The 26,565-nt window shown below is 40.6% G+C and overlaps 1 protein-coding gene across 2 annotated transcripts in view; it reads right to left on the bottom strand.

Moving 5' to 3' along the window:
• Positions 1-26,565, bottom strand: part of LOC125882063 (cadherin-12-like) — a 146,623-nt gene that overhangs the window by 11,838 nt on the left and 108,220 nt on the right. The window contains exons 1-4 of one of the 2 annotated variants that reach the window (XM_049565701.1): positions 15,566-15,621; positions 13,915-14,168; positions 6,486-6,622; positions 2,895-3,016 (exon numbers count right to left, since the gene is read on the bottom strand). In XM_049565701.1, the coding sequence (XP_049421658.1) occupies positions 2,895-3,016; positions 6,486-6,622; positions 13,915-14,000 (345 nt within the window). In that variant the 5' untranslated portion in view covers positions 14,001-14,168; positions 15,566-15,621. Of the gene's footprint in view, positions 1-2,894; positions 3,017-6,485; positions 6,623-13,914; positions 14,169-15,565; positions 15,622-26,565 lie in introns of those variants that run through there. The other variant, XM_049565700.1, reaches the window with a different exon arrangement.

Raw genomic sequence — 26,565 nt, 5'->3', positions numbered from 1 at the left:
CGTCACTTCCCATGCAAAAGTTGTGATGTATAAAAACAGACTTTATGGGAGCAACTTTGATCCATGCTTACGAACATTTTAGGAAATTGGCAAGGGGAATGCCTGATTGTAGAAACTGTCAAATATTTTCTGGCGCATGCCATTTTGGGGTTTGTTCGTATGTAGATTTTCAGTATGGATCCTACACATTGTTTTATAAATGAGAGCCCAGGTCATGATTTTTAGGAAAAAGGCATTGCTGTTGAGATTTTCAAATGTTCACATTTATTCTTTTTTTTTTGTCACTTAAAGCACCACATACCAGGTGCCATTTAGTTCCATTAAATTTGAGAGAAGGCAGACATCTCTACTAACCATATCTCTAAAACTCCAGCAGCAAAACGTGCATATTTTTAATTTTGGGGTGGACTGCCCCTTTAACAAATGAACAAACGCTTTATCAAACATGTCAGTCATTAATTATCTGTTGACCCAACCACCGATTAATCAACAAATGACAAAAAAATGACATTCATGTGATACTGGCCTGTCACATACTTCATCGCTGATATAATAGAAGTTCTTTCCTGCAGCTACAGAAAGTCTTTCTGAAACACTTACACAACACAATACAGCCTTGGTTTGTTAACTGTCAGAACTGTTTGGTAATGTTTTTCTCTCATGACTCTTAACATGCTATGCATATGAAAACATGTGAAGTATATGACACTCATCAGCTCCAGTCCTTAAGCAGGAGAAGGCATACTTTATTAATCCCTTCAGGGCAAATTAAATTCCATCATCAGTATTTAGTATTAGCCTTAAAAAGCCATAAGATTTGTTTTATTTCCTAATTGCACAGTTAATTATAATCTATGGTGTAAGTAATGCTCCTTTTCTTGGACTTAGAAGTGCTTCCCACCTCTTCTCGATCATAAGTGGAACTGTGGTTGCTGTAACTGCTTATTACTGGGTGCTATTGTATATGTTTAATGCCTTTAAGGGTATTCTGCTTTTGCACTCTGCTGCATTGTAAATTAAGCCAGATAAGAGTGCCAGCTAAATGCTGTAAATGTAAATGTAATTATTCCGGCATAACAAACTGATTTGGTGGGTTAGCATTTCAATGTGGCATTATAAAAAGCCTGTAAAAGGAAATGCATTAAAGAGCGGGGAACACATAATAGCCCCGGCTGTCCTAAGTATATCTAATACGTAGAACTCCACAGTAGTAAATATTCTTGTTTTATGTTTCCTTTGTGGTTGCTTTTTCTCATTTCACACTTGACCAGCTGACCAGCTGGGACTCTGAGCGCAATAAATAATAAAACCAGGAAACATTCCACCGTGTTATTTTGCCACAGCCGTTTGTACTTGCAAATCTCAGTTTAAGGTCTCAGGCCACTCTCCGTCCTGCTCTCCCCACATATTTACATGACAATAGCCAGTTGTCTCTCCTGATTGGCTGTGTCCTGGTTACAGATTATTTTCCAGCGGGGTTGTGGCACAGCGTGAGACACTCCAAAACAAGCTTCCTGTATGTTTTTCAGTAATGTGAGCGCAGATAATCATCTAGGGAGACATGTGATGGATTTTTACAAGAGAGGATCTGCAATTCTTTATCATCAGCCAGCTGTGTGCAACACCTGGTGGAATCATGCTGTGGAAACACTGGAAGAAAGTGTACATTCTGTACTGGAGGGCAAGAGAGGAGAGAGGAAGGCGAAAGAGTATAAAATAAGGGAATAAAAAGGAGGAGAGGAGGTGATGCCTTTTGAATACAGGGCTCATATTGCATGATGATTGTAGCTGATCTGAATATCTAGCTTGTTTTTGACTCGTTTGACATGTCTTTTTGTCTGCCTGTACTTTTCTTAAGGTGACTGTGGCAGCAAATTGTGCAGTAATATTGCACAATCTTTCAGCAGCTGATTAAAGGAAAAGGTTTTCAGGGTCATTAAGAAAAATACTTAATAGTTATTTTTGCATTTGGGATCTGATTTGTTCAGAACCCAGCATCAAATTGGCCTCAAAGCCCATTTCTAAATGCTCATCTTAAAGGCTGCAAACATGACAAAAATCACAGCCAAATTCATGTTAGAAAGACAGTGATGCCTTCAAATGCAGGGCACAGCCGTTGTTTTGATTGCAACAGGCCTGAGGACCAGCAAAACATCCTCAATGTGATGAGGAGTCTACAGCAATTTGATAGACTGCCAAAGAAGCTGTTCCCTCCAAACGCTAACTGCATATAGATGCTGGTTAATGGGCTAATTTACAGGCACAGGTGGTTTACAATGCGCACAGGCAAATTCTCCGCTGCATCTCAAATACATCATCTGAAATGTACTCCGGGTTGCTGATATGCAAAGCACCGCTGTGCTTTATGATTGCTTCTCCTGCTGAATCGAACTCTACGACACAATCAGTTCAAGATTTAGATTCACACTGTGTGCTGAAGGGTTCTCGGCAAACTCCCTTGAAATAAAAGGTTTTATTCAAGTGACCTTGAGTAAAACACTGGAAATCAACCTTCTGTTAGGTATCAAAGTGAGAGCTAAATGTGTGTATTTTACTTCAGCAATATGGTGCTCAAAAAGCAGAAAAATGCCACTAAGTTTTATCTCCACCCACCTTGAGATAGTGTTTATTTCTGCCTTAGTGTAAACATTGACTCCTTGCCAGCTTTTATATAAATCCACACCTTTCAGATTCAATTTAACACTCTTGGAGAGTTTTCAACAACCACCTTGGAGCCTCAGCTTTACGGGCGGACAAACAACACTCCAATCAACAGTTGCCAACTCGCTGAATAATCAACATGTCTTAATGCTGAGAAATTTGCTGCGTTAAATGCCACAAGTGCATGACGTCTGCGAAGAAAGCGGCAGGGAGGGGAGTAAATGTGAAAGTACCTGTCCCACTTTGGCATTTTCACATACAAAGGTCTCATAAGGACTGGCTAGATCAGGTGGGAACTCGTTGATGTCCAACACATGGACAGTGACGGCCACCCGACTGGTCAGGACTGGACTATCTGGAGAAGAAAACACAAAAGACAAGTGTTGAAGCAAAGTGCACACTGTTGTATGAATACATAAAATACAATATAGCAGTTTTTTTCACAGCACTGACATCATGTGGATATTCAAAGTACTACCATGATATGATGAGCCGAAGCATAAAGGTTTATCACTGGTGCAGTAGGATGGCCAAGTGGTTAAAGAGGCTGTCATGCCCGAGTGTCCAGTCCGAGTGTCCTTGAGCAGATGCTAAACCGCCTTACTGCTCGCCCACTGTAAGGCGCTCTGGTTCAGATGCGTCTGCTAGAAAACCTTTAATGTGTCTGGAACATGTTGACGCATAAATTGCTGTTTTTATGGCGCCTTTGATTGACGATGTAAAGGAGAATTAAATAAAAACACACAGTAAATGCATCCCATGCGCTGCTTACAAATAAAGCACGCCTCACATTATGGAATATGGCTCTATAGAGAGAATATTTTCTTTACAAAGCCCCCCCCCCCCCAGGTTTTGTTATGGGTTTTAGCCATAAGATGTGCAGCCCATATTAATTATAGTCTGAAAGCACCCCTGAGAGGGACTAACTTGAATCCAGCGTTGTTTGTTACAATGTTTCCTCACTGCAGGGGCACAACGGGGAAATGTTCTTTTTTGTGCAAAAGCCCAAGTAAGGTAAACTTTATGGATTTGATGTGGGAATAGGCTTTGCTCTGCAGTGGGGGGGCTTAGTGTGCACTTGTTTGTGTGAGTGCCAGTGCATGGGCGCAGAGGTGCAAAGGTTTGTGTGTAGGTGGGTGGTTTAGGAGAATGCGGGAGGGGGGATCTGTAGAGTCGTCTCAAGGGGATTGAAGACGCAGCCACAGCTCAGTTAGTAACCCGTCTCTGACCTTGATGGAAAAAGCAATCTTCCCACTGAGGTAAAAATGACACAGAGCATGGGATTTGCTGCTTTGCACCGACTGAACTACTAACATTGATGCTCAGCCGGCAAAAATACTGATCTTTTCTGTCATTGGGGTCCTGGATTCTTTGGCCTCTAAAAAGTTTGAACGACTTCAAATCTTCCAGATCAATGAAATCCGTAAAAAAAAAAGAAAAAAAATCTTTAAACTCCCAGGCTTCTGGATACTAGAGTTTCCCCCTCATCTCATCTCATCTCATCTCATCTCAAAAACTCATCTCCATAACTGTTGACTGCCTCTTAGTATGTCATCAGTGATATATCTCTCAGCCCACTAGATGGAGCAATGGTACAGTGATTATATCCAAATCTGACTCGTGTCAGCATTTCAGCCCCAATAACAAATGCTCTATTTATTTTTATTGAAACAGAATCCTGTATTGCTACAGAATGCTTGATTGGTCAGCCATAAAGCTGCCTGCTTTATGCTGCTTTTCTACTGGATATTACTTTTTTGATTAGGCTCATTTTAATAAAAACCCAATCAAGCAAGCAAGCGAGCAATCAACCACAAATCTATAAAATGTGCTGCAAAACAGAGACAGAAAGATTCCTTAAAAGTGCAACTGCAGACAGAATAAGTGAGAAAACTCGCAACACAAACTCCATCTCAAGTGTGAAACTACACTCAAGTGCTGTAAACAGATAGAAAGTGTGCTTCCTCGTCGCCTCCTGCCAAGGTTATTATTGCATTTAATAGATCTTCCCCTCTCTTTGACTCCTAAAAATTGCCAGTGGGCTTAAATGCCAAAAAGCAAACCGTTAATCTAACCCTGGCTCTTATTTAGCACGGCTTCTGCTGTGTGCTGAGTCTCGGGAGAGCAGCAGAGACTGCTCTCATTTTGCTGCATGACTGCAGTGTCTGGCAATGACCGGACAAATCTCTGAAGGCTTTCTGAAGTGAAAAGTCTCCAATTCGGGTGTTGTACTAATCATCACAGAGTAAAGGTAGCTTTATATCAGGAAAATGTCATCCAGCAACTCATATTGTTGGATATTTCCCTCAGAGTCATTATTACGGGGAAATAAATAACGTGGATGAATACATGTTTAAAGGCATTGACAGCAAGGACACACAGTAGACACAGAAACGGGTCAAATATGGAGCTCTGCAACAATTTACCATTTATTGAAAACCTCCGTGAAGGGCCAACGGAGGCTGCTTGAGACTGTAGAGAAGTTAGAACATGTTTTTTTTTCTCTGCATGACCTCCCTTCATGCAATGCATTATTACAGTGAGTTCTGAAGGTATCTCACTTCAGTATTTATTGCTTTTCTTCCAGGTTTTAACAGAGAGACAACATCCCGGCGATGATAATAGAATGCATCTCCGAGGAGCCGTAACAGCTATCCAATACTCAGAACAGAAAGTTCTGCCAAATCTCGCTCAAGGTCACAAACAGATTTGAACTCGCAAGTTGGGACAAAAACTCCAGGGCGCTGGGTTTATCTCCATCCCTACTGCACCAGATCAACCATTATTTTTTTTTTAACACTGGCGTTGAATGTGAGTTTTGTTCTTTTCTCTCATGATGGAAATAGCCTCTAGAGGGGAGTCAGAGGGGGCGTAGGCCTGGATCAGATGCTGAGTTAGGGTGAGGTGATAGGAAAGGAGGCAAACATGTGGGCGCGGACAGGATGTGCAGAAAAGCTGCTTTTTCCTGCATCAAGTGTGATCAACCAAACATGTCCTTGTACTGTAAAGCCCTCCATCTTCCTTCAACTCGCTTCTCCTTCCACCTTATATCCTTTCAGCCTACCTCATCCTCCAGTTCCTTGACATTTATGCACAAAAGCAACACAAGAAAACACACACACACACACACACACATTGAAAAAAGAATTAGCATGTCACTGCCATGACCTTGAGGGGAAGTGAGTAATATCAGTTTCCAAGGCGACAATGACTCGAGTTTTAACAGCCCATATTTCACAGTCTGTCCTAATGAATATACAGCATGTGTAATTTTGATTGAGCACCAGCTTGCCTCTGGGATAATGACTTTGACGGTTCTTAGCAGATTTGATGACTTGATGACGATGGATTTGCTTATTTACCCGGAAATTTGCTCCACTTCCTTCATAAAAACATAATTAGCTTGATGACATGTCTTAAAGCCACAGCTCCGCATTAGCTCGCCCCTTTCACAACACGCCGTGACGTGGCCACATCTGCTCACTGTAAAACTCAAGAAGGTTCAAATTTTTATTGCGGGCGTAAGTAAAAGTTGACTCTGGGAAGAAAAGCTCCCTTCCAATGCCAGTGTCATCAAGTGCCTTAAAAATAGACAGTTAAAAATGAAAACAGAGTTGAAGAGGGTATGCTAGAGGAGACAATGTCCTGAAGATACATCCCTCTGGGAGAGCCATCATGGTTTATAGTCACCTATAAACCTTTCCTGCAAAATGGGATTGAGTATTGACTTGAGTAAAAGTGTGTTAAATCCTTCACACAGATTATGGTGGGGGAAGGACAACGACACCTGCATGAATCACAATCGATCTTGTCGTCATACTTACTAAGTTTGGTCGCCACGATGGAGATATTGTGCTGGGCGATGCTCTCTCTGTCGAGGAGTTCGTTTGTGGAAATCGTTCCCTCCACTGGATCAATGTCAAAGTAGCTGTCCAAGTCAGTCTTCCAGTCAATGGAATACCTGAAAGAAAATGTTTGTTTAATGGCATCCATTTCCAGCATAAACCAGAGAATTAAACCACACTGATTTTCCCTCTGGGCTCATGTATATGAGTTAGGTGTAATATAATGTTGGCGTAGCCTTCATTACTCATTCTGAATGGTCATTTCCAGAAAATGTGCTGAGGATCGCATATACATTCCAGTCTTATAATGGGGCACATGTACTTTGGCCATGCTGAGCAAACGGTTTTCTTGGGAACGTAAATGAATTTTAGGCACCGATGAAACCGTATCAATCTGGCCCAGTCGATGTATAACAAAGGCATAAAACGTTGGTTTGGTGTGTGAGAACAGAGGGTACAACGTCCTCTCTGAAAACTCTGGTCTCACTCTGAATGCAAACTATGAAAAACAAAAGAGATCTGAAACCAAACTGCATGCCACTGACAGCGCCATTCATCATGCCATGCTATTTGATCTTTAAAGGCTATTTTTCATTAATAATTTTGTGATCGTCTGTGGAGTTCCCATACGAGAAAAAAAAATGTTGCTGTATTTTATTCCTTGCCACAAGTAGGTCAGAGGTTGCGGGTTCTCTGCCTTGCTCGTGAGCTCTTCCATAGCACAGATGCTTAATTTCTCATGGGCTTGAGCCTGGACTTTCTACATGAAGGACAGCCTCCCTATGCCACCATTCTGACTTTTCTTTCTCATGGCAAGCTATTTGATCTTAAAAGGGTATTTCTCATTAAAATTCTTGTTTTTTTTTCGCTATACAGCCTCAAACTGGACTTGAGTCATTAATAGAAAGAGGCCTAGCATACATTCAAACCCGCAAGCCTTTTACTGAATGGTAACAAAACTATTTCAGTTGATTTTCTTCTCAAGCTTTGGTTCCATCAAATTATCTGTTTCAATTTTGATTTGTCCACGTCCTCTTTTTAAATCTGTGTGGCGCGCAGCCCTGAAGTGAACACGATCGTGTCCAAATAGTTTAGTGTGAGTCTCTTTGATAAATATTACAGCCAAACTCCCATCAAGAGTTCAAAAGACCAATGGTTCACAATGTTTCCTCGGGGCAAAACTGCTTTCTCGGGGTGGTGTTATTGGAGTCAAGCTGATGCTGAGGCATACGTTTCACTGTCAGTGTGGCCCAGCAGTTAGACAAACCAACCGCCTCGTAGCCAGACTGTTACATTAAATTAAATCACAGTGTATGAATGTTTAAAATTTCCTTGAGCAAGAAAACATTGCACTTGCAATCTGTAAAAGTAAAAATGGCAAAATGTTTCAGAAACCACATTTTTTTTGTATTCATCTGAGATAGAAAACATCAAAAATGTTTTACTTGTAATTGGTTCAATCTGTGAGCTATCTTTAAGGAGAATAGAGCTCATCAACAGCTGTAAGAAAGGAATCACAGATCTAAAAAGTCTACTTAAGCTCAACTCAGTACTGAGAACTGCAGATATGAAAATTAATTACAGTGTTATCTCCCACTTTGAACTGTTGTAATGCTAATTCAGTCCAGGGAAGATTACGCAATACACAAGGTGAATTAAGAACTAGAAATACTGCCTCACAGTTGTATGCCTCCACCAACCAATCAAGTTGGAGTTTACATCCATTTCTGTCCAGGCTCATATGTAGCCATGACAGTACACAATGATTAAAGCATGGATGATGCTACAAAGAAGCTACAAATTCTAAGATGTTTATGCTTTACACAGATCTTCACCAAATGTCTCCCCTTGTGCTCCTGAATTATGGCAGTACATAATGACCAGAAAATGTTTTACAAAATATTATGACCTTTTGGAAATAAAATGTCATCACTTCATTATTTTATTCTATGAGAAATTTGTGTGAAATTTTGTCAGAGTTAGTGTATGAATTCTTGAGTTATGGCCAAAAACATGTTTTGTGAGGTCACCAAAATCGAATCAGTTCATTCTGATTCTAAAAGGACATTTGTGTCAGATGTAATGTAATTCCCTCCAGGCTTTCCTGAGGTATCGTGTTTACGAAAATGGGACGGATGTGAGGTCACAGCGACCTCAATCTCAGAACCCAATGACTATTGTCTGACAACGATAAGCCTCTGGGGGCAAGGGCCGGCAGATATCCGGGCCAAGACCTCCTCTTCTGTGCACCAGTGATTTTGGCTGATCTCTTTTAATACATATCTGTATGTGACTGCAGATAAATCAAAAAATCAGCTAACTTGCGAGATTGCATTTTGGCCGATGTGGTCTGTCTCCAAATGGATTATTTACCTGCCATTCAAACATGATTGGTCAATGCTACTTGGACGTCAAATGGAAATCAGAAAATCTCCAATACCAACATTTTGTCCCGTTGCCCACAGACCCTGCATACATATGCAGATATCTGTTTGTAGAGGTCACAGTGACCTAGACCTTTGACTACCAACATCTAATCAATTCACTGTTGAGTCCCAAGTGACCTTGACCTTTGACCAATAGAATCTAATCAGTCTATCATTGAGTCCAAGTGGGCACTTATGCCAAATTTGAAGAAGCTCTCAGGTGTCCCTGAGATAACATGTTCACCAGTCACAGTGACCTTAACCTTTGACCACCAATATCTAATCAGTTTATCATTAACTCCAAGTGGATGTTTGTGCCAAGTTTGAAGCAACTCCCTCAGGTGTTCCTGAAATATCCCATTCACGAGAATGGGACAGACATAAGGTCACAGTGACCTTAACCTTTGACCACCAATATCTAATCAGTTTATCATTAACTCCAAGTGGATGTTTGTGCCAAGTTTGAAGCAACTCCCTCAGGTGTTCCTGAAATATCCCATTCACGAGAATGGGACAGACACAAGGTCACAGTGACCTTAACCTTTGACCACCAATATCTAATCAGTTTATCATTAACTCCAAGTGGATGTTTGTGCCAAGTTTGAAGCAACTCCCTCAGGTGTTCCTGAGATATCCCATTCACGAGAATGGGACAGACACAAGGTCACAGTGACCTTAATCCTTGAACACCAAAATCTAATCAGTTCATCCTTGAGTCAAGGTAGATATTTGTACCAAATCTGAAGAAATTCCCTGAAAGCGTTCTTGAGATATTATGTTTTTGAGAATGGGACAGAAGGACCTACAACCTGAAAACATAATGCCTCCGGCCACAGCTGTCGCCCTTGCGGATACATAAAAAGTAAAGGCACAATTCCACAGTTATTGATTTTTAGAGTTTACACTTTTGCTGCAGTCAACCCTTTAGAGTCAACGTCCAACGTGGCTCTTCAGTGTGATTTGTGATACTACCTTTTTAGAGAGGCCAAAAGTTCAGTCTTTAAAACTCATTCACACTTGAGGAAGCTCTTTAGAATTGGCCAACAATGCAGTATTCATGATGCCCTTTTGTTTCCCCAGCCAGAGATAACGCTGCTCTATACTGCTAAATAGCAGAATCAGTTGAGACTAAAGTCTAAAAGCATGATTCCCTATGCATGATGGGTCATTGGCTCTATTGTTTTGAAGTGAAGAATGCAAGGCTGCTCTCTGAAGGCTCACAAATGAACAATGTCAGTTGTGGTATTGATGAATATTTAAAGTGCTGGAGACAGAGTGGAGATAGACAGAATAGAGGGCATAAGCTTTCTGTTGTACAAATCTCTACTTCTTCCATTTTTTTGTTTTCTCCGGGATAAAATATTCATAATAAAACAACTTCTACCCATGCAACAGGTATTTCTGCGATCTGTGTTGCCTAAGCGATACATCTTCGAAGAACCATTACTACAAAGCAATGTGCCTGAGCAAAAGTAGCTCCTGTAATAGAGTTTAAAAACAAAGGGGTTCTCATGCATTTTTAAGAATGCACTCCTTTTGTCTTTGCCAATGACAGTCTATTGTTACCAGCCACTCAAGTTTTGTGTGTGTGTGCGGGTGCACAGCAAGACAGAAAGATTGAGAAAGAAAAAGACTTGCCCTGAGTATAAATCAGGAACCAAGCAAAGCATATCACATCTAAGAAACCAAGCAGTGATGTTTGAATATCCCACCTGATAATTGCCAAGGAGAGACCAATGCTCTACAGTACACTGCCTTGTAAAATTACTTAAGACCCTGGGGACATTTTGTTAGGCTAAGAATTTTGTTTGAGCAGAATTAATGTTTGAGTTAAATGAAAAACTATCGAAACATAAGAAACGCTTTTTTTAATGTATAAATTAAAACAACAGAAACGAGTTTGCATTAATATTCATATTTCTCTACTTCGGTGGGGCTATATTGATACCCAAAGTTCTGCTTCTGTTCTTATTAGCTGTCATGTTAAATTAAGATTGCATTCATTGTTACTGAACAATGTTTCCAATGTGTTATGTGCAAATTTTGGATTTAGTAATTACTGCGGTATAGCTAATGCAGGATGTGGGTAAAGATAAAAGCACGGGGACAGCTTCCTCTGTGCAACTTGGTCTATTTTAATTATGAAAGTTGTACCAATGAACTCTTCATAAAAACATAATACATCCACCTCACTTTCCAGCAACACTAACAGGCAATGTGCACAGTGTTATGTAAAATAAGGACAACTGTAGAATATGAATAATTAGCATTAATTAAGTTATGTTAATCATCCCCCATCTACAAAATAAATCTCCACAAAAACATATCCCATCTTACTGTAGCTTCAGAGGAATGCATCCAACTGCGTGGAAACAGTTGGACACCCTGTTAAGGAAAAACTTTTTAAAGTGACAGCCAATTATATAATCTGCAAGGAAATTGCTTGAATATTTTAAGCCTAAGGGGGATAACCTTCACAGTATATATATGCATGCTTCCTTAAAATGGACAAAAGAAGGTGGTCAAATTTGTTCTTAAATGTTTAATCTCATTGAAACAGGTGTTCTGAAACTGTGCCTCCAACAGGTAAAGATGCAACAATAAAACTGCCTGACTGGTTTAGAGATGACAGCATAATTCCCTTTGAAACTAACTCACTTTTTAGCCTGAAGAGCTGCGGTTTTAGGGACGTCAGCTGAAATTAAGCATTTATTCTAAGATGTCAGTTTGCAAAAGTTGAGGCTGTGAAGTTTGTTCTTAACTATGAGTTACATAGCAAAATGTTAATATTTTTTCCTTACTGCAAACTGCATCGACTGCGCATACAATATTCTAATGTCACAGACACTGAACTTAAGTGAAATTAAACTGTCCAGCTGCAAAAACAGCAGCTGAATTAATTGAAAGTGAAATTTCAATATAGTCTGATCAGTCATTATCAAATTATGCAAGATAATATCTGCACTCTAAAAATGACAGGTCAGATATCAGTCTCATTTTAAGAGTGCAGATGTCAGCTTCAGATATGCAAACACGGGGCCACTAATAAAGTTATTAAATTGCCCGTGTTGCATAACTTCTCCAACACGTCCTGAGCTGCCCAGAGATGCTGCCAGCAGAAGTTTACATGACAATGTCAAATGTTCTACATAGATTGATTAGTCCTCTGATGAGTAAAGCTGACAATACTCTCAAGATTAAAGCTGTGATGACATTGATGAATGGAGACCGGAGACATTGATAAATGGATTAGAGCTCTAAAACCTTCAATCACTGGCTGCAGTATCACAGTACTTCTCCCTCCTATAGCTCTTTTATCCCCCAGGGAGTAACGAGGGATATTTGGTTCGATAGTAAAGCCTCTCAAGATGAAGATGTGCAGCCAGAGCCAAGCCTACTTCATTCTCTATAAGTATTTACGTCAGAGTAAGATCCAGTCCTTTTGAATAATATACATAACACTTCTTTAAACTGTCAGTCACACTGACGGTCTTCCTTTACTCTGCCTTTTATCTTTTGACTGCTATCTACAGTGACGTTTTATCAGATGAAATATCTAATTTTTAACCAAAAGAATTTGACTTTATAATATTCACAAATAAACTCTATGCTGCACTTTAAGCAATCTGATGCCCCTTGAGTTTATTAAGCTCTATGAAGATTGGGATTTTGACTGTTTGTCAGGACTGTACCAAATGTGTGTGGGTTTTTTTTTCTTATTTATCTTTTTTTGTTTGTTTGTTTGTTTGTTTGTTTAGTTAGTTGGTTGGTTTTTCACACTCAAAGCTTCTGTTTTTTTTTTGTTTTTTTTATAAATATATAAAAATCCTCTAACAAAATCTTCAATTTGAATATGTAAATTAATTGGTTAGGTTTTTTTTAGTTGTTTTTGTAATTAAATCACAACTTTTTAATTATGGTGCTGTAAGATTGCTGCTAGACTGCCCTATTAACATGGGTGCATGCCTGTCTTTGTGTGCGGCAAGTGGGAGAGCAAGCAGTTTTTTGATTGCAGTGTAAAATGTTGTTTTTGAAAGGCTAAACACCAAAAATATGGATCATAGCAGAACATTTTGTTGGATAAAAACATTATGGAAATTACGTCTATTACGTCTCTTTTTTAAATACATTTCAACTCTGACTCAGCTCTCTGTAGTTAATGGAAATGTTTGGATCATAGTCCATACGCCACCACTGGAGTCTAATTCTACAAGCAGTATAATAATTTATTCATTCATTCATTTATTCATTTTCAATAACTGTTTATACTGGTACCATGTCGTGAATGTGCTGGAGCCTATCCCAGCTGTCATTGGGCGAGAGGGTATAACCTGGACAGGTTGCCAGACTATCACAGGGCTGACACATAGAGACAGACAACCATTCACACTTACATTCACACCTACGGGCAGTTCGGAGTTACCAATTAACTTAACGTGCATGTCTGTTTGTTTGTGGGAGGAAGCTGGAGTCCCCAGAGAAAACCCACACTGACACAGGGGAACATGCAAACTCCATACAGAGGGGCCCCAGCCAGCCAGTGGATCTGAACCTGGAACCCTGAATACTAACGTTATTAACAAAGCGTAATTATCTGCAACTGTGCAGAAATATTGGGTTTAAATTGAATGAATAGATATGCAAGAGAAAAAAAACAACTGTGCGGCATTCAAATGCTGATTTAGAATTTGAACGTGAATGTTATGAATAAAACGTGAATTGTTCGGTATTCACCACAAAAACATGATCTACATATATCATGAGTAACCTGTAGAAAAACAATTAGCCACACTAATATGGCGTTTTAGCCAAAGTGGAGCAAGGTGGTTCAGTGTAGATGTTTCTGGTTTTCAGTTTGATAGTTTCATGCAAGATTTGCAGCCACTTTGGTCAACTCTGATGAATGCATTTTGATATAAGTACAACACAATGTACTAAAATGTAAAGTGTACATTGTTAAAGACAGGAGAGTTTAACTTTACCTGACTGGGCTGCTGCTGGCATCTAAATCCTGTGCCGTCACCGCTCCGATGATGGTGCCCGCGGGTGTGTCCTCGTACACATCCATCACATAGGAGGGCTTATTGAACACCGGGGGCTCATCCACATCCAAAACGTTAATCTTCACCGTTGCTGTGTCTTTGAAGGCCCCAAAGCTTTGAAATCGTGGATCCAGATGAGCATTGGAGGCATCTACCTTAAAGGTGTATGCCTTCTTGGTTTCATAGTCCAAGGGCTACAGCAAAAAAACAACAACAGAGAGAGAGAGTAAAAGTTACTTTTACAGCAACAGTAAATTTTGAAATTATAATGGTGTCATGGTACAGCACATGTCAGCACTTCTGCTGTCTCTATAGTATTCAGAGGGCAATTGAAGACATGCAGTAACTGTATATGAGCATCAGTGTTGATGGCAAGTTTGCCCTCAGTGTATTTTTGTTAGTGCAGTGTTTTCAAGAATGTGTAACTGCTATCAGATGTCAACATCAGCCTCCTCATATCCAGTACATTACAGTATTTGGGTGATTTCCAATGTTTATGTTGTCACTCAAAATACATGCAAACAGTGCTGTTCTCACCCACCTGAAAAGCAGAACCAAACCAGTAAACAAACAGTTAAGACATCATAGGTTCTGGTTACACATATTTTTGCTGTTTAAATGACAGCTTGAATGACAGTCAGTCGTAGGGTGGTACCTGCAGAATTTCATGTGAGCCATAGGTGTAATTTACACTGAGGATGCAGGAGACATGTCCCCACTACTTTTTGAAATGGACAATTTTGTCTCCATCACTTCATAAACCCAAAATATGTAACAAAAAAAAAAAAAAAATAGAATAAAAGAAATGTTCTTGCACCAGGAAATGTTAATTAGCTTATGCTTATTCTGACACAGCTATATTGTACACAGGGGAATATAGACAGTGCACTGGGGCTCCTGGGGTGGAGGGGCTTGTAGAGAGAGCAGGCCCTTGAAAGTGATTCAGATTGCCACCTTGGAAGTATTTCTCTGTTTAAAGATAAATTATCAAAATTATTATTATTATTTATTTTAAAAAGGTGTCATTTGCTATATAAGAGGGCTGTAGTCTCTTGGTTGACTGGTCGAGTATTTGGTCGCTATGCTCTCGTCTGACCAAATTCACATTGGTTGAATAATCTCCGTGTTACTTTCATAAGGAGCAAAGTGCTACATCAACAGCTTTCCAGGATTAATCCATTATTTCCTGCGGCGGGGGGGACAGGCTAAGTTACCTGTGAAAATGGGGTGTTTTCAAAACACCCCCTTGACAGAAAGCTGACACCGTTTCCCTCAGTGGAAATGAAGCTTGTATTTACTTGTATTTCACAAATAAGAAACAATAAATTGTGAAGACAGTAAAGCCTCCACGAAAATAGCATTTTAAGTTGTGTGTGTGATTTATCCTTCAGGGATTTATACTTCGGGATTTATCCTGGCTCCATATGAATCTCCGCTTGTCGCTAGGCTAATTTATACAATGTAAAATGGCATAGGCTGGCGCTAATAACGTTGCCATGTTGTATTTGTTTGGAAAACGTGTTTAGTACAGGACAGTTGTTTTGCTCGTGAATCTTGTGAGTTGTAATGGAGCCAAATTATGTGCTGTTACCTTTGTTAAGTGTTGCTGTTGTCCCTGGTTTTATATGAGAAGTGCAAAAGATCGCTAGACGCTAGGCTAGTTTATACAATGTAAAATGCCATAGACTTGTGCTAATAACGTTAGCATGTTGTACTGGTGGGGGAAATGTGTCCAGATAAAGACAAGTGTTTATCTGTCAGTTCTGCGATTAAATAGTGAAGCCAATTTGCGTACTTGTGTTTGACATTGTCACTATTAAGCCATATTTAATGTGTGTTTTGAATCAACTAACTTTACAGCACTTAACACAGTCCTCCACCGCCAACTAGTGTCTTGGAGGTGTAACTGCAGACTGACACAGACACACCACGGCAGAAATAGAAATAACGTGCAGTTTTGTTTTGTTTTGTTTTTTTTCCCACGACTAATCGATCAGTTGAAGATTAGGCTATGTGCAACTTCAGTCGACCAAGATTTTCTTTGGTTGGCTACAGCCCTACTATATAAGTCCTCAAAAAGATTTTTGTTTTTATTTTTATTTTTTGAAATAGTCAGTAGCTATCTAAAACAAAATTGTATGCTAAGATATAAAATCTATAAATATAATGTAAATCCTACTCAACTAAATGATTCATTTCTTACTATTTCTTACTCTAATATTTTTGTCAGAAAGGCAATGATAATTACTGGGTAATATGTATGCTGATGTTGTCCAATGTCAAGTCTCTATTTATGTCTAGACAACGCATGCATTCACTAGGGCCTGTGTGCACTGGGGCCCGTCCTAACGTCCTTACACCACTTTTTGTACATATATGTTATGTTATAGAACTTTTTTGTATTTCATATTGTAATTTTTCAACTCTATTTTTCAGCTCTTGAGGATTGCAGCCCTTCTCATATTTTTATGCATCTTAATGTGTCTATTGTAAAAACCAAAGCAAACTCCTTGTAGGCTTCTGATTTCTAACAAATTAGAATATGTGGAGAGAGGTTTGTTTGCACAATATGAAAACATTCAATGCAAGTGTAAATATACAAGAAACAAATGTAATGAAAGTCTAAAAAACAAAAACAAAATCCTCAGCCTGCTGATTCTGAAATGACCCAGGAGCATTAATATGCCGATCAGTAACTTTAACAAATTCTTCACATATTTTCTGCTTGCTTTGTTTTCCCTCTCTCTGTTGACATGACAACACATAAAGTTTTCAAAGGTTCAGTTTGTATGGTTTAGGGGGATATATTGGACAAAATGATATTTAATTTAATAAAGATGTATTCTTTAGTGCATAATCACAAGAAAATAAGAATTGTTGTGTATGTTTCTAGAGTAGCCCAGAACAGCCAAACTGTAGACTGCCTGTTTTGTCTGTTTTCATGTCATCCACTGTATTTAGCAGCCCCTCCTTGACGAGAATGGCTGAGACACTGATTTTGTGAAACTGCTTTATTCAGTATTTTACCGCTTAAAATCACCTGGTCTGTTTGTTTTGGAGAGGAAGAGACCTTTGTGGATGATTTGGCTCTTGGTAAAAACCTCCTAACAATGACGACAGAAGGAATGCTAACCAAGATTCAGCTGGTTGCAATCTGCAATCTTCACCAGTAGATGCCACTAAATCTCATGAAATCTTACACACTGTTCCTTTAAAGTCCAAGGGAATATAAAATCAGCAAAATGAATTGTCACTGTCATGAAAACGCACATTTTTTTTAAAGAGGTTACTCCTTCAAACAAAAGACACAAAAAAAGATGGCATGGACGATGGAGTAACTCATGCCAACATGTGTTGATTCAGCAGGGATAACAACCAATTTTGACCAACTGGATCTGAATGAGTCATTTGAATTTGATGACCGCCTGTATTTAATTGAACACGGAGTACACGGATGTACACGGATGCAGAGCTCATTGAAACTGAAGAGCGGACGAGGAGAGAGAGGGAGCAGTGTTACTTTGGTAGCACATATACTAAAATCGCAACAGACAGAGGAACATGTCCGAATCCGGCTAAAGGTAAACACAGACGCTCATTTCTCCTTTCCATTATGTTGTTGGATAATTATACTCACAATCCGAGCCTATCTGTGTGAAAAAAATGCACTTTTAGTGGACGAATTTTTACGTTGTTTGACGCTGTCTGAGTGCCCCATTATTTAATGTAGCGCACGCTCACGGGCTGCAGGCAGGTCAGCCCTAGCTTCATACTGGAGAAATGTCAAATATTGAACATCCTATCACTCATTTAGACAAAAGTAGATCGGAAAATAGGGCCCAGGTTGAAAAAAACCTTAGGTCCCCTTTAATAGCTGCCAGCTATGCAATTTTAAAGGGCTGTTATTTCCCAACCTGCTGGGATTATCTGCTCTGACCTCATACCGATGATGCCCCCATTTCATCGCCTCAAATCACATACTGTATGTTGAAGACTGTTTCAAAATGTTTTTCCATCTGAGCCCCTATGTCCCCACCCACCACTTTTCAACACAGATTGATGCCCCCTGTGTAAGACACACAGTAGGTCCTGACCAGGTTAAGGTCTTGCCACCTCTGTGTGAGGAAGTCAAGCTGCACTTTCTTGGTTCAGCACAACTACACCCCTTTACAAGACTTCTCCCAACAACGGCTTAGGGGTTCTTATGTTCTACCTCCTCAAGCTTCTGACATATCAGCTCAGGGTCAATTAGTCAAAGGCGAGGGGTGGAATCTGCATCCTCGGCATGTCTGCGGCTGAGGTGTAAACATCCGACAGCGGTGACACCCGTGTTCGTGCTTCTGCCTGTCTCCTGCCCTCTCATGTGTGACCGACCATACTTGGCGAGCTTGCAGTCGGTCACGCTCTACTGGCCTGGAGTCACATGAGAGACATTCCTTTCTGTGTATTTCAAATTGACTAACATGTAACCACCAAGGCAGCAATGCTATCTCCTTGCCCCAGGACTTGGGCTTCTCTGGCATGTTGTTCCGAAACACGCCGAGTGAAAACAGCTGGTAATGGCACAGGGCAATGTTCTTCTGTACAGACAGTCAAAGTGAGAGGGGAGGTGCACTGGTGGATGTGGTGGATGATTTTTTTTTTTTTTTTAATGGGAAAAGAAATATGACCAGTCATCTGTCCAAATTAAATGCACATGAATTAGCGATCTAATTAGAGTCCAACCACTAGAAATGATCAGAGGCTGTGCAATCGTGATTTCACAGTGATAGCAGATGCTTCTCAAGCCCTCTGTCTCTCCTCCATCTCCATGGTTTCACAGTCTTGCTGCTACAGCAGGTGTCCGTAAAAAGAAGGAAAAAAAAGAGAGCTATGTGAAGGCAAGCCAATCTGAAAGCAATCATTGACCATCAACCAGCATGATTGGTTTGATTACAGTGCGCCAGATGCAACTGGCTAGGCACAGCTATAAGATCCCTCAACAGGAAATACACTCTGTCCCTTTCAATCTCTTTCAAGAAGTGACAACACTGAGAAGACCAGGCTCCCTGAAGCAACAGTCACGTATAAAAAATGGAATTCGTTGCGGGTGTCATTCAAATGCTGATCCCTACAATCAAACTAAAAGACTTCTTGCCAACTTACACCTATAAAGTAGCCTGAAATTTACAGCAATCATTATTTCATTTTACCGAGCTCGCCGCTGGTTCCTGTGAATTGTTAGAAATCAGCTTCAAAAGGAACTCGATGTACTTTGCCTCTCAAAGTGTGAGCCTTAGACATGGGAATAAACGCATCAATAGTGAAATTAACATTCTCATTATTTGGAGTTCATGTGATTCAAAAGCAGCTTGAAAAAAGAAAAGTAAATAAAATACAAATAAATAAATACCTAAGAGGCCCTCTTGTACTTTACATCATATTGTGCCTGCACCACCACATGTAGACAGCCATGCATAGCTCAGCTGAAATACTGGCACAGGTGTAGAAGGAGGAGAGAAGGCGATGCTGGGGAGGCGCACAGCAGGAGGTGTACACCAGGCCTCATTAGCCAGAGTCTCACTGGGGAACGGGGAGAAGCGTTGCTTTCCATCTCAACATGCTGCATCACCACAGTTAGGACAGAGGCTTGAACTCTCGCCCTTTATAACTGTCTAATTTCATGTAATCCCCCGCTAGCCCAAGACACAGACTTGGGGAGTGTGATGGGGAAATGCTCTTTTCACACAGACTTAGCAATTTTGACACAAATCTCAAGTACAACTGGCATCCTGAAGTCACACTTGTCAGATCACTGTGCATAAATAATGTGCTACATTTAAAACAGTTGAGCATGGCAAATATTCAGGTGCAGGTGAGTTCAATGGTAAACGTGACTGGTTTGATAAGATATTTTAAGACTTTAGTGATTCATAAAGTTAACTTTACAGCATCATACCCATACTTTGTTTTCTTGCTACAACTCTAAATTTCTGGCAGGCTAATTCAGCATTACGAAAACAAAATTACATATTTGGTCAAAACTCAGTTAAGACTGGTTTGTTATACTCTGGGCTCTGAAACAGCAATACTCAACTATAGCACAATTGGAAAATGACAGGAGTTTGTTGGCCAGTTAATACACAATAAATAATATTATTTATCAGTTTAAATAATAAATGAATTGCTTGTTTTCAACCTTTCCACCTTTTCTGTCCTCACTCATCTTTGCCGAGAGGCAAATCCAGTCACAGCACCCTCGCACAGGTCAGGTGTACGCAGGGGCGTCACTAGGATTTGAGAACATTCCGGACTTTGCCCAGAATCGTGTTGGAGAGTCCATGAGATCCCCCCTGGACTTCATTTTGATGTGTTTTTATGCACTCTGACACTTTGCTTACATTCAGAGTACAAAAATCCCCACTGTGAATTACAAAATGGAAGGCGGCCCATGGGCTGTAAGTTGAGAATGACTGTTCTAGAAGTTGCCATAAAGCTCCTGGCACCCTCTGTCACAGACGGACAAATAGACAAGTGAAACTAGAGTGGTAGCAACTAAAAGTCAGTTTACTGTTTTTGAGCCAGCCTCAAGTAACCACTGAATGAACTGCAGTTTTTCACACGTCCACATTGGCGTTATTTTTCCACTACGGAGGCTGTCACTAGAGTCTCACCTAGCCAACTGTTAACAGCTGCCTTTTTCAAGACACGTAACAGCTTCAAAATACACAAATTGAGTATTTAGTGTTGTACTTAATGTCGTAGAACAAAACATGACAATTTCTTAAAGGGATAGTGCACCCAAAAATGAAAATTCAGCCATTATCTACTCACCCATATGCCGAGGGAGGCTCTGGTGAAGTTTTAGAGTCCTCACAACACTTACGGAGATCCGAGGGAGAAATGGGTAGCAGCACAACTGCACACCTAATTGCTGATGGCGACCCAGATTAAAATGTCCAAGAACACATAATTGAAACCATAAAATATCTCCATACTGCTCGTCCGTAGTGATCCAAGTGTCATGAAGCCCCGACATAAAAAGTTGTTTGGAAAAACGTCATTTGAACTCTGTTTTTAGCCTCATTGTAGCCTGTAGCTCTGACTGCCTCTGTGTACACTGCGCTGATACGTGTCCGCTTGCGCGAGACCGTGAGACATGGGCACCGCCTTCATGTGTGTTCACATGCTTTCGCCAGTCTTGCGCACACACGTGAGCACGGTCCACAGAGAGGCAGTCAGAGCTACAGGCTACTATGAGGCTAAAAACAGAATTCAAATGACGTTTTTCCAAACAACTTTTTTATGTCAGGGCTGCAGCACACTTGGATCACTATGGACTAGCTGTATGGAGATATTTTGTGGTTTCAAATATGTGTTGGACGTTTTAATCTGGGTCACTGTCAGCCATTAGGTGTGCAGTTGTGCTGCTACCCACTTCTCCCTTGGATCTCCGTAAGTGTTGTGAGGACTCTAAAACTTCACCAGGGCCTCCCTCGGCATATGGGTGAGTAGATAATGGCTCAAGTTTTTTGGGTGCACTACCCCTTTAAGCTTGTGTTAGCCACAGACTTTATGTCAGGCATCTAACCAAAAACCCACTGACTTCAAGACGAGGGAACCAGGAGTGGTAAAATGCTTACTCATTCATGTACCACTCTGTTTCGTCATATATTGGTTAAATCCAATCGCTGAGGAAATAACAGCTAAACTCCTGCTAATGCTAACTAGCTTAAAAAGCTAGCAAAAGAGAAGGCTTGCAAACAGAGACAATAAAATGAACACAGAACTAGAAAAAAATCTAAATAAGGTTTCCAGAACAAGTTCACTAAAACAAATGAAAGACAAAATATGAACAAAACATTCTGGTAGTTCCTGCATTTTAGGGCAGAGTGCTGTATCTAAATGTCTTTAGGTATTTAGCAGATTCTATGTCGAGTCATCTGGGGGTAAAAAATCAGCCTACAAGACATAAAATGGCGGCCTTGAAACCTTACTCTACATTAGTTTGCCTGCTGTCCTGCAAACTTTAATCCCTTTTTCCTTAACTTCACTGCTTCACTGCTTCTGTAGTCACTGCTTGCCAAAGTTAATGATTTAAATATCAACATGCAGCCACAATTTATCAGATGGTGCTACTACTGTGAAAATCAGTTGATCTGATGCCTTGCTTAGCTGTCGCAAATAAGCTGACAGTATCAACAAACTCGAACAGATCATTTTCTCTATTTGCCAAGGAGCTGAGTTCCTCAAATACAGCCACCAGAGGGCATGTTATATGACCTGAAAAGTCTGTACTGATAGACATCACACATCTATGTCAGATGATTTTGCACAATTATTTAACTCATACTGCTTTACTCAGTTAATTTGACATATTTATCCGTTCATAAAGTATGTCATCAGGACTGAAAGGTTTTGCCAGTTAAGGTACTCATTAAGTAGTAGCAAAAAAGGAGTGACAACGTTGGAACAAATTGCAGTTAATTTCCTCAGCAGATGGAGGAGAGAGAAGCCTCGCTGACACCCATGGAACAATGCATGGACAGGCATATGATTAACTGTCAAGCAAATCCTGCAGATTAATTTACATATTCCGGTTTGGGTGTAAAACAGTGATGTTGAGAGCTTTACTGCCTTTTTAATGTGTCTGAGACTCACTATGGCTCAAGTATGTCTGGGATATCTGTTGTTAAATAGGAATAAAATGGGGCCAGGAGGGGGTAATGAGAAACTCTGAGTTAATGAGAAGACGTGCTAATGTGTCAACGCTTGACTTGGGGAGAATCAAATCAGATCTGGAGGCCATAGGGGAAATTTCCCAGGAAGGAAAAACGGCCATTCATTCTCTGACTGCGTGTATCATTTTGCGTTTTTTCCCCCCCTTCCTCGAAGATGACCTACTTATGCGCTCAGAACCAGCACTGTATGAGTCAGTATTACCCATATCCACACATATATTGTCCTAAAACAAGTTGCACACACCTATGCATGTTCAATTACACGTTTGAAGTGTCTCATTATCGCTTCAGTTGTTATGCACCTTTTTATGGGTTACTGCGGACACAACAAGGAAGTGTATCAACGGAGGAATTTGTAAGGAGGACAGACCGAGTTCCTCTCATGTCAGTGCTGCTGCTCTTCAACATCACAACAGAACACACTTGAAATTCTAGACATGGTGCTGCGCCCTTTGATATGTAAATGTGCACCTTCATTGCACTGGCAGTGATACTGAATGAAGGAACTTTTTTTTCTTGCCAATTGAACCTGTTATGTTCCAAGGGAATTTGTTAATTTAGAACAGGGGACTAATCAAGGCATCACAGTCTCACAGGTACAGTATAATGCTTCAAACACAGTAAAAAAAAGTCGTTACACTGTCACATTTACATGTGTGAATACTGAACAATGAATGTGCTTGTTGACGATCTATATCGAGATATGATAAGAGGAAATCCATAAGCAGAAATCTGTTCCTCACTCGATACTTAGGTCTGTTTCTGGTCCCTCCCCCACATCTTGTTCCTGTCGCAGTGTAAAGTGTTAGTTGCAGCTGTTTTTTTCAGCTTGGTGGTTATTTTGGGGATGGGAGAAGCAGGATGACATGCATATTGAATAGGTTCTCAGTTTTCTTTGTGTGTTCAGTTCAGTATTACAATAGCAGAGTTCAATACTACCTCAGCTATGTTTGCCCAATAATATGGGTGACGGTCTAATGCCAACACTCATGGGTAAATCCAGCCTTTCCCCTTGAAGAATCATTATCACAGCACAGCGAGTCATTAGCAGCCTGATTTCATTTGTTTGTGCTGAACACAGGTATTACCTGAAGAGGATGAAGATTAAATGGGGTGAAAAAAAACAGCAAATGTTGTTTAATCTATGATATGCAGAGCAGTCTTAAATCCATTTACCGCAGTATTATATATTTACAATACCACTTATGAATCATTAACACCTCCTCACATGATTTATCCTCTGAGAGTAAATCAAAGCTAAGCCAAACATGCCCAGAATATCACATATTAAATAATTGCAGCCGTATGAGCCAACACATTGCTCCAAACAGCAACATTAGGCCATGTCTGGATACTGAATTCTAGTGAGGCCAAACCCTCCTGATCCCACATGACAGCACCCGTTATCTGACAGTTAAAATTTGGATGTTGGGTCATTTCTTTGGTTCTTTGGCAGTATATTTAGAAAACACACTTCAGGCATCCATTGGTACCTACAATGGCATGATAGCTCGTTGGGAAGTGGGCTAAATAACACTCCTAATTTAGGCTAAATTTTGGCGATGGAAAAACTGGCAAGGAGGGCTCTTGAACTCGAACCTAAATGAACATGGGTTCTATGGGTACCCACGAGTCTTTCCTAAACTTGAGAAGGCTTGTTCCCAGTAAATACTTTGTTCCTTACAATCAATGTACTTCTTCAAATTACAGCTGAATACTTGTCTTTTAAGGCCACATGACAGATTCAAACAGGATTGTTGTGACATGGATATTACTGACTGGGCCTACTGGGCAGAGTTCTAGGGGCCCCCTGACCTTCATCTGCAAAATGTCACTCATATTACCAACCAGGAATAGACTCAAAATTACCACAAAGAAACACAAAAAGACCACAATGAGATGCAAAGAGACGAGCAAAACAACCTCAAAGACGACATAAAATTACCTCAAGGGACACAAAACCACAAAAAGATGCCTGACAACTTAAGTAAGATGCAAACCAACACCAAAAAAACAGAGGCGAAACCAACACAAAGTCTGTGTGGTTCGCGCCTATGTAGGAGAGGTGGTGGGGCCTCTTGTATATCTGTGCCCAGGAGCTCATTGTCTAATTGTCCGCCCATGGTCAGGGAAACTTAGATGTAGCTTTTGGTTTTAGTGTGCTGCCCCAAGATTTTCAGTGGCCCCATCTAGCTACTCTCATGAAAAAACTTCCAGAGGCGCCACTAGGTTGCAGTAAGCACTAAAAGTTCTAACAATGCCCAGTAAGCCAAACACACTATTTTTGGGATGCAAGCCACTTCAAGGTTAAAATTCCACAGAGATTCTGGGATAAACAATTGTGACGCAGTGGTTTGAGTCTGGCCTGACATCTCTGTTGTGAATGAGTGACTTCTTTATAAGGTCAACGCAGTCATTGACTGACAGTTCAGCAAGACTCGGCCATGCAGAAGAATGCTAAAGACCTCTAGCCACCATTGTGCCATAAGCAGTCAACTGACCACAGAGCACAATGAGCTTATCATCAGCAGAGAAAAGCTTACATGCCCCAGAGAGCGATTTGATGTCGCTCTGAATACCAGGGGGTCCTAACACTGTGGAGAGGAGAATGCTCACTTTATTGTGCTGCCATCAGTCACATCGGTTTGTGTCCTTGGCTGCCTCGGAGCATCTCCATCCCCCCAGTACTCACAACAGTGGAGTGCCATCTGAGAGCCTTGCCAGCAGCCCTGTCCACACTGCAGTGGAGTAGAGTGACTGTGAAAGACTCGCACTGCCACTCTTAATAGGACAGGGTTAGCCATGGGATGAGCCCCGGGACGCTAGTTTAATCTATTACACCCACGCCTCCCCAGGCCACCGGAGAGAAGGCACTTCATCGACTCCAAGCACCACCTCAGTTGCCTCTTTGTCACTCTCCTTCCTCTTTTTCTCCCTTTGAACACCTTCGCTTGTGTACAGCACATGCATAACCAGACGTACACAACGACACGCACGCATTGCCCCCTGCTTGGTTGCTTGGTAAGATGTTATTCATCTGGGCACCTGCATCTCCCGTTGTTCTCAGGTATTGTTTCCTTCTTTTCCCCTTCTTTCGACTCCTTTCACACCAGGGCTGAAAATAACTCATTTCACCTCCCACTGGAACATTCAGCACTATAATCAATAGATTAGTTTCAACTCTGTCTGTGAGCAAGGCTCGGTTGGTATCACGCAGCCGGATGAGCTCTAAATGCTATCAGTTTTAAGCTATAAAATATTGCAATTACCCCGTTGCAATTTAGAGATCACATATATGGTTTTCACAATGTAAGGACGTTTTGTTATACAAGGATGTGTCTTTGTTTGAGGTGAGCTGTAAACTCAAGCCCTTTGTGTTCTTTAGTATTCAACTAATATTCCTCACTGTTTTCTGGCCTTCAGTCAAGTTAGCAGTTTGTTCATTACTTTTGTCATTTGACCATTACTTTTTTTTTTACTGCCTGCTAGTATCTCATCAAGACTGAAAGGCAGTAACAGTTCTCATTCTCTGAAATGATTTACTGTTCAAACAGCCCAGTAATGACATTTCTGATAGAGAAATTAGACTGCAGTCACTGTCTGACTTTAGTGAATTTAAGTCCTTAATTGATGGCAGGAAGGATGAAAAGGGTTTCTTGCCTCAATACAGCCAGCGGCTACGACTTTAAGGGTCTAAATAGGGCCACATTTATGCTAAGGCAATCTAGGCAATTAGCTGCATTTGTTTTGTATGCAAATGTTTATCAGTTGTGCGCGCTGTTGGTTACAAGTTCTTTTCTTAAATGCCACGCAGCACTATAACATTAATCACTTGAACGTGCTGTTCTTTGGAAGTGGGAGAAAAAAGTCA

The sequence above is a fragment of the Epinephelus fuscoguttatus genome, linkage group LG21 (assembly GCF_011397635.1).
Source record: "Epinephelus fuscoguttatus linkage group LG21, E.fuscoguttatus.final_Chr_v1".
NCBI classification, from domain to species: domain Eukaryota; kingdom Metazoa; phylum Chordata; class Actinopteri; order Perciformes; family Serranidae; genus Epinephelus; species Epinephelus fuscoguttatus.
Note: the sequence above shows the minus strand (reverse complement) of the source record. Positions and strands in the feature narration are given on the sequence as shown.